The sequence below is a fragment of the Notolabrus celidotus genome, chromosome 5 (assembly GCF_009762535.1).
Source record: "Notolabrus celidotus isolate fNotCel1 chromosome 5, fNotCel1.pri, whole genome shotgun sequence".
NCBI classification, from domain to species: Eukaryota; Metazoa; Chordata; class Actinopteri; order Labriformes; family Labridae; genus Notolabrus; species Notolabrus celidotus.
In genome coordinates this window covers 5,251,450-5,259,281 of record NC_048276.1, presented here as the reverse complement: position 1 = coordinate 5,259,281, position 7,832 = coordinate 5,251,450, and the positions used below count along the sequence as shown (strand labels likewise).

At 39.0% G+C, this 7,832-nt stretch overlaps 1 protein-coding gene across 2 annotated transcripts; it reads right to left on the bottom strand.

Moving 5' to 3' along the window:
* Window positions 1-203: 203 nt before the first annotated feature.
* On the bottom strand, window positions 204-7,832 carry il12bb (interleukin 12B, b). Of its 2 annotated transcripts, none has more exons than XM_034684133.1 (9): window positions 7,750-7,832; window positions 6,212-6,305; window positions 5,991-6,092; window positions 5,695-5,877; window positions 2,376-2,481; window positions 2,114-2,283; window positions 831-991; window positions 602-720; window positions 204-515 (listed from the first exon to the last, which is right to left on the bottom strand). In XM_034684133.1, exons 2-9 carry the CDS (start codon window positions 6,303-6,305, stop codon window positions 488-490), a joined length of 963 nt encoding a protein of 320 aa, XP_034540024.1. In that variant the 5' UTR covers window positions 7,750-7,832; the 3' UTR covers window positions 204-487. The 2 variants fall into 2 exon arrangements, with proteins under 2 accessions (XP_034540024.1, XP_034540025.1); XM_034684134.1 differs by lacking the exon at window positions 7,750-7,832 and adding an exon at window positions 6,435-6,459.

Below are 7,832 nucleotides of genomic sequence, written 5' to 3'. Positions count from 1 at the left end.
CATATCCGGTCTTGATGTTGGGTCTTTGTTAATAATAGAACATAGAGTACGGTCTAGACCTGAAAGAGTCTTCAGATAACATTTGTTGTAATTTGGCACTTTAAGAATAAATAAAGAAGATAAAGTTTAATTTATAATCTATCAAGACACAAACCATGATATTTATAGTCAGATGCATTTTTATTGAGGGGGGTAGAGAGGGAAACAAGGGGAGAGTGGGGGGTGATATTCAGAGAGGGGACCTCAGGTTGGAATCAAACCCCGGCCCCCTGCTGGAGGGTTACAGATTACAATCCTTCATTTTTAACTTATAACAAATAATTGTTTTAAAATGTTAATATAGTGAAACTTAAAAGTTCAATACGTGATCAATAAATACTGTACATGTACACATTCATTCATTCAAGTGTGTGAAGATACAAAATCAGCGTTCAAAATCGTCCCTTTCTTCTGTCCCGTCTTCATGGCTGCAGTCCGTTGAAAGCATCTAGCACTCAACGCTGTCTTTATTCACCCTGCAAACAGGAAAGAGATCAATACTCGTGGTAATATTTGGATGAATCATTAACACTCACGCAAACCGACCAATTAATAAACTTACTTGCAGCTGCTCCAGTGACTGAACAGCCCTCCGGTGAATTTGTCCTGAGCTCGCACGCAGAAAACATACCTCCTGGTTTTAACATCGACCTCGTACTGAGTCAGCTCCGTGGTGTTGTTCTACGAGAGAGAAGAGTGTTAGCTTCAAAGTGATGTGTTAAAACTGGAGGTAGACAAATTTGTTTTCACAGTAGCTTAGTGTAACTGTTAACCATGCATGTAATGATTACCCGAATGTGCTCCTCACTGGTGCAGTCTAGGCCTCTTGGGACCACTTTGACCTCGAACTGCAGGCGGAAGTATGTGCAGGGCTTCTCCCAGGTCTCCGGGCTGCTCCAGCTGAACACATTCTCATCACTGAGGTGCAGGTTGTGGAGTTTTGCAGGCCTCACTGGGGGGGGGACAATCAGTGTAGTAATATTAATATTAGACACCCTCTCTACTTTTAAGAGTAGGCTTAGCTTCCCAACAGCAACATCTCTCTTGAGTTAGCTTCTCTCCACTGGCTCCTTCTTCTGACCTACAAAGCTCTTAATGATCAGACGTCTTCGTATCTTAAAGAGCTCATAGTGACCTATCACCCCTCTAGAACTCTACGCTCCTAACATGCAGGCCTGCTCATCGTACCTAAAGTCTCTAAAAGTAGTATGGGAGGTAGAGCCTCCAGTTATAAGGCACTTCTCATTTGGAATCATCTACCAGTCAGGGTCCAGGAGGCAGACACCCTCTCTACTTTTAAGAGCCGGCTTCAAACTTTCCTTTTGGCTCAGGCTTGGACCAGGTCTTAGTTATGCTGCTATAGGCTTAGACTGCCGGGGGTACTGGCACACTGGGATCCTATCTCACCCCCCCCTCTCCACCCCATCACTTACTTACTTTAACTCTCCCTGTCCCATTAAAGTTACTAACCATAGACCTTTCTGGAGTCCCTGAGCTCCCTTGTCTCGTAGGTTCCTCTGGATCTCTGCTGCTGTGGACGTGCCAGACTCCAGCTGCTACAACTACTACTATCCGTCTCTCCACTATCATCTCTCTCTCTCTTCATCTCCCTCTATCCCTCTCTCCAACTCGTTCTCAGCAGATGTGTGTCTAACATGAGTCTGGTCCTGCTGGAGGTTTCTGCCTGTTAAAGGAAGTTTGTCCTTGCCACTGTAACTTGCTAAATGCTGCAAAGTGCTCTGCTCATGGTGGATTAAGATGAGATCAGACTGAGTCCTGTCTGTAAGATGGGACTGGATCTTATCCAGTCTTGATGTTGGGTCTTTGTTAATAATAGAACATAGAGTACGGTCTAGACCTGCTCTGTTTGGAGAGTCTGAGGATAACATTGAGCTGCTACGGACATGCTGGTCTCCAGCGGCAACTACTACCACTACTAATATCTGCCTCATCACTCTCTCTCTTAATCTCCTCTATCTCTCTTTCCAACCCCACTCAGTCTCATCAGATGTGTGTCTTACATAAGTCTGGTCCTGCTGGAGGTTTCTGCCTGTTAAAGGAAGTTTGTCCTCACCAATATCTCTCAGGTAGAAGGTCTTGGTGTAGGCCTCCAGGCGAGAGTAGCTGTATAAGTAGACGGTGAGTGAGATGCTGTGCATTTCCTCGTAATGTGGGCAGTTTAAGTCCCGGCAGAGGACTCCTGATCCATCGGCGTCCAGCTCACAGGAAATATTTTCCGGATGACTGAGTAAAACAGAGAAACGGTTGGTACAAATGATGCCAAGAGCAGGATACACGCTCGAGTGGCATGTGTTTTGTGTGAGTTCTGTCCTCACCGCTCGGCGTTCACAAGGAGCACAGCAGCGTTGGGTCTCTCAGCTTTTCTCGTCCAGCTGCAGTGGAAGGAGCCGTTGTAGTTTGATGCTGAGCAGTGGATGTAACCTGAAGGAACAGAAACACGTTTAGAGTGGCTGCCTCTGTTTGTGATTGACGGTTTGGAGCTATGATCTCTCCCCTGTGTTTGGAGCACAGTTCTTTTTTTTTTTAAGTTACATTTTGGGGCTTTTGCTCCTTTGTTTTATAGAGGAGAGGACAGTGGATAGCATAGCAAACTGGGAGAGAGTGGGGGAATGGCATGTGGAGAGGAGGCTGCAGGCTGGATTCAAACCCTGGCCATCCGCTACATGGGCGCGCAACTTAACCACGCTCAGCACAGTTCTTCAAAGTTCAAAGTTCAAAGTCTTCCTATTGTCAAAAACTGCAGTATGCACCAGACATACAGAGGATTTGATATTACGTTTCTCTCTCAGACCCTAGCAACAACAACAACAGATAAACATAGGAAAGCTAGAAAAAGATATCTAAAATTGAAAAGAGTAAGCTTACGATAATGTTAAGGATTCAGTGTTTAAAGACTTAAAATAATCAGAACACTGGAGTGAGAGTTTTCACAAAGTTCATGATGTTAAACATTTTCATTTCTTGAGTTCAGACAGCTGTGGAGTTATTGAGCTTCTTTTTTAAAGTTCCATTTTTGGGCTTTATTGCCTTTATTTGATAGGACAGCTGGGGAGAGACAGGAAATGTGGGGAGTAGAGAGAGAGGGAAGACACGCAGCAAATGGTAGAGGCTGGGAGTCGAACCTACGACCACTGCAATGAGGACTCACAGGGTCAGTACAAATTGATTCTCTACCAGAGTGAAGTGCCTTGTTTTCCTTTTTAATCCTGGACTCCTGCTACCACTGTTCATTATTGGCTCTGTTCTGTCCTGTCATGTTTAACTTGTCTTTTAAGTTTTTACCCCTGTGTTTGTTTTTATCATTACAGTTATCCCTGACCCCCCAGAGGAAAATACATTTAGAGAGGAGATCTCAAAAGTGTTTCATTTATGTCTCCTAGACAACAATGAGATCTGTTTGAAAGCAAAATGAGACTATAGCTTATGTCTCCTGTTTCTCATTCTTGCCTCCAGAATAAAAGTTTCAGAAAGTCTCAGCTTAGTCTCCCTTTCAGTTCAAAAGGAGATCTCATCAAACTCTGAAATGATTCTCAGGTATTTCTCAAGTGTTGTGACTCCTTTTGAGCTCAGGTGGAGAAATCAGGGAGCTCTCTCTATTGTCTCAATCTAACCTCATCCATTTGTTTTTGTCAGACTTAGTGTTTGTGTCTCAAGTTGAGCTCAGATGGAGCAAACAAAACAACTTCACAAAGATTTAGTGGATTTGAGAGAAATTGCTAAAGATAGAGATTTCATACCAGGTATGACCGACCATTTATTTAAAATATGGGCCAAAAAAGGGCTGACCAGATTTAGCCAGATTATTATAATTAAAGGGGCGGATTCTTTTGGGAACTGGTGGCCTAGCGGTCTAAGCGCCCCACATACAGAGGCAACAGTCCTCATCGCAGGGGTCGCCGGTTCGATTCCTGGCCGGTCGACCATTTCCTGCATGTCTTCCCCTGCTCACTACTCCCCACATTTCCTGTCTCTCTTCAGCTGTCCTGACAAATAAAGGCAAAAAGGCCAAAAATATATCTTTAAAAAAAGAGAAGAAAATGAGCCATTAATGAGATCTCTCATTTAAGTCTCAAATAAGACTCATGTCATGGTCTCAACTATTTCTCCTAGTGAATTTTAGGAGAAACTAATGAGAACAATTTGAAACTTGAATGAGGCTGAAGTGAGATTCTCAATTTTGTCTCTGGAGACTTAGAAAAGAAAGCCTTGAGCAGTAAAATGTTCCTCTGGGCTTTACCCCTCAAAAGGATGTGCCTTTTGCCAGGTTGTTACTGGAAATAAGAATTTGTTCTTAATGACTTAACTGGTTAAATAAAGGTTAAATTAAAAACAAATTTAAAAAAAATCCTGATGGACTTGTGCACACTGCAGAAAAAATGGGATCAAACCAGGGACCTTTAAATCTTCAGTCTAACACTCTCCCATCTGAGCTATTTCAGCTCAAGATATAACAACAACAGAGTCCTTAGCATCACTCAATATGTGTCAAACATGTCATGGAAACATGGGCCTCATTTCACATGGTTGTGTTCTGAAGAGGTCATACTCACAGCAGAAGGACCAGCTTTGATAGAGGTTGTAGTGGGACCTATTTCAAAGACGTATGGCTTAACTTTTCCTCCTATCAAAACGTGGGATTAAACCTGTGTATCTTCAGGTGTAACACTTTCTTAACCCTCCTGTTGCGGGTCAGATTGACCCATTTTAAAGTTCAAAAATCTAAAAAAAAGTTAAAATATTTTTTGCCTATGAAACTTCTTCTGCTAGGCTTAATTAGCATAAACAACATATAAAATGAAAATGGTTCATTTCACACATTTGCAACCCCCCCTGTATGTTTATATTACATAGATACTGGTCGTGGGTCAATTTGACCCTGCAGTCAAAGTGGAGGCTAAAAGGGGTCAGAAGTGTCAAATACTGAATGTTTCTTTGCAGTTGTGAACATATTTCATCCCAATCACTCTCAAATGTACATAAAAAAAGTCAGAACATGAATTTTCATAAAAAACGAGTGAGTTATCCTCATTGAAGCATGATCTGTGAGAATTAAAGAACACCATTGCACTAAATATTGATTTAAATGGTTAGTTATGGAGTTCATAAAGAGATTTAAAACATGTTTATTGAGATTTTTTGGGATTCTGACACTTTTGAATCATTGATATGCCCTGGGTCAAGTTGACCCAGGAACATTACTGCCGTCCCTAAGAAACAAACTTAACAGGAGGGTTAACTGAGCTGATTATCCACTAATTGGCTGTTATTTTTTAACTGTACAAAGGTAGATATTGACAGAAACATGGGATGTTACACAGATTTAAACAGACAGTCTGCTTTTTCTCTACTTTGATTTCTTTCAAGTGATTGATGTGTTGTCCTTTCATTCCCTCTGCCCTTCCTTTTGTTACTCTTCCTCTTCCCTCTCACTCTCCTAAATCTTCCATCATCCTTTCATGCCGTGTCATTCATCTTATCTAAAATGTCTCCTTCTTTAGAGCCATGCTCCTCTACCTCTTCCTCTCTGGCCATCTTTCTTATCTGAGCTTGACATCCACCTCAGTGGGACTTACAGCACCACAGGTTTTTTTCTTTTCTCTCTGCGTGTATCTTCACTGTTCTTTCTTATCTCACCTTCTTTGGGGGATTGTTCCTTCAGTATGACATTCCTGTTGTCGGGCTTTAGTCGCACCATGATCACAGTGTGGTTGAGGTATTCTCCGCCTGGGCTCTGGTGACAGGTGTAGTTTCCTCCATTCATTTCCACCACCAGAACTTTGACGTTGTTCCCCTGGAGAGCTGGTTTGAGCTCCTCGCCTGTGATGAGGACATGTTCAATGTGTCAGTTTTCTGTTCTGTTGCAGGAAAATGATCCTTATATAAAGATTTATCACCACATCATGCATAAAGACACATGAGGGATGTATTACCGTCTTTCTTCCAAAACACAGGCTGGTTCTGATGAGCCTCCCCACAACTCAGATTAACAAACACCCTGCTGCTTCTACCGTAAGGCACCCTCAGGACCAGAACTAGATTATGAAGGAAAAAACGCACACATGAGCAGGCATAGAGGCTTCAATTAACATCTGCTTGACGTAAAGAAAGGCATGGAGAGGAATATTTAGACAGGAAAAGAGGAGATACCAACCCTTATCCATGAGAGTCTCTATATCTGGCTGGTTGTTCTCAGAGCTGGCGTAGCACAGAGCGGCACACAAGGCCACGAGGAGGAATGAACGCATCTGAAGAAAGAACAATAAGTCGGTTTATTCAAAATATTGGAATCAGTCGTTGCTTATTTTGTCTTTAAAGGACTGCGAATCTTCAAAATATGATCATCCAATAAGGATGGGAATCTGAGGGTAACCTACAATACAATAAAAAGGTGTCTGATTAACCCAAGAGTATAAAACTTCTAAGAAGTAAAGATTAGGATTCCAAATAACATAAACTTTAAAAATAAATAAAGATCATTTGAAGCAAAACTCAGCAGTTATTTAGGCAATACAAAATAAACTGATAATAACCAAGGAAGTCAATTTCTTATTGAAGTTTATTTATTTTGTTTTATTTTAACTTTTTTTTCTAGTATTTATCTGATGTTATTTAATTGATTGATTTGATCTAATTTGTTTTTTTAATAAAATAAAATAAAACATTTTATAATTTTTTTCTGTTAATTCTCAGATTTTATTTAAATGATTGATTCTATTTTCATTGATTTGATTTGACTTTATTTTATTTCATTTTATTCTTTGATAAATATAAAAATAAAACATTTTTTTATTTTTATTTTAATTTGATTCTTTCTGGTATTTATCTGATTTTAGTTAATTGATTTTTTTTTTTAACTGATTGATTTTTTCTGGCATTTCTCTGAGTTTATTTCTTTTTCTCTGGTATTTATCTGACTTTATTTAATTTAATTGATTTTATTTGATCTTATTTCATTTTATCCTTTAATAAATGTAAAATAAAACATTTTATTATCTTTTATTTCTATCTTATTTTCCTGGAATTTCTCTGATTTGATTTGATTTTTTTCCTGGTATTTATCTGACTTTATTTAATTGAATTGATTTTATTCTCATTGATTTTATTTTATTTTATGTTTTCTGGTATTTCTCTGATTTTATTTTATTTTCTGGTATTTATCTGACTTTATTTAATTGAATTGATTTTATTTTATTTTATATTTTCTGGTATTTCTCTGATTTTATTTTATTTTCTGGTATTTATCTGAATTCATTTAAGTGAATTGATTTTATTCTAACTGATTTTATTTGATTTTATATTTTCTGGTATTTTTCTGATTTCATATCATTGAATTTATCGTAATAGTAAAAGCATTTCATAGTACTTTCCTCTATCTTGTTTGAGTCTTTTATCATTTTATCTATTCCTGTTGTTTTCTGTCTCTGTTCTTTTGTGAAGCACTTCATAATATTAAGGATGCTGCAGCAGTAAAATAAGGTGGTAAGCAGAAAGGCAACCAAAAACATGAGAAAACTATTCCCAATGAGGCTGAAGAAAAGTGCTTATTGTAGAGACGATCACTACATCAGGCTTTAAGTAACTTATTCATTTGATTTGTATTGTTTCAACCGTTCAAACACAATCTTTCTGTCATTAAATGTGCTTCAGTAAAAAAACAAACAGAAAATAAGAGAGTGAAATAGAGCTTACCTTTCAAAGTGGTCTTAAACCTGGGTTTAAAATGATCAGTGGTCTTATAGAGCGTCAGAAGAGAAGTCTGCACTGAAGTGTTT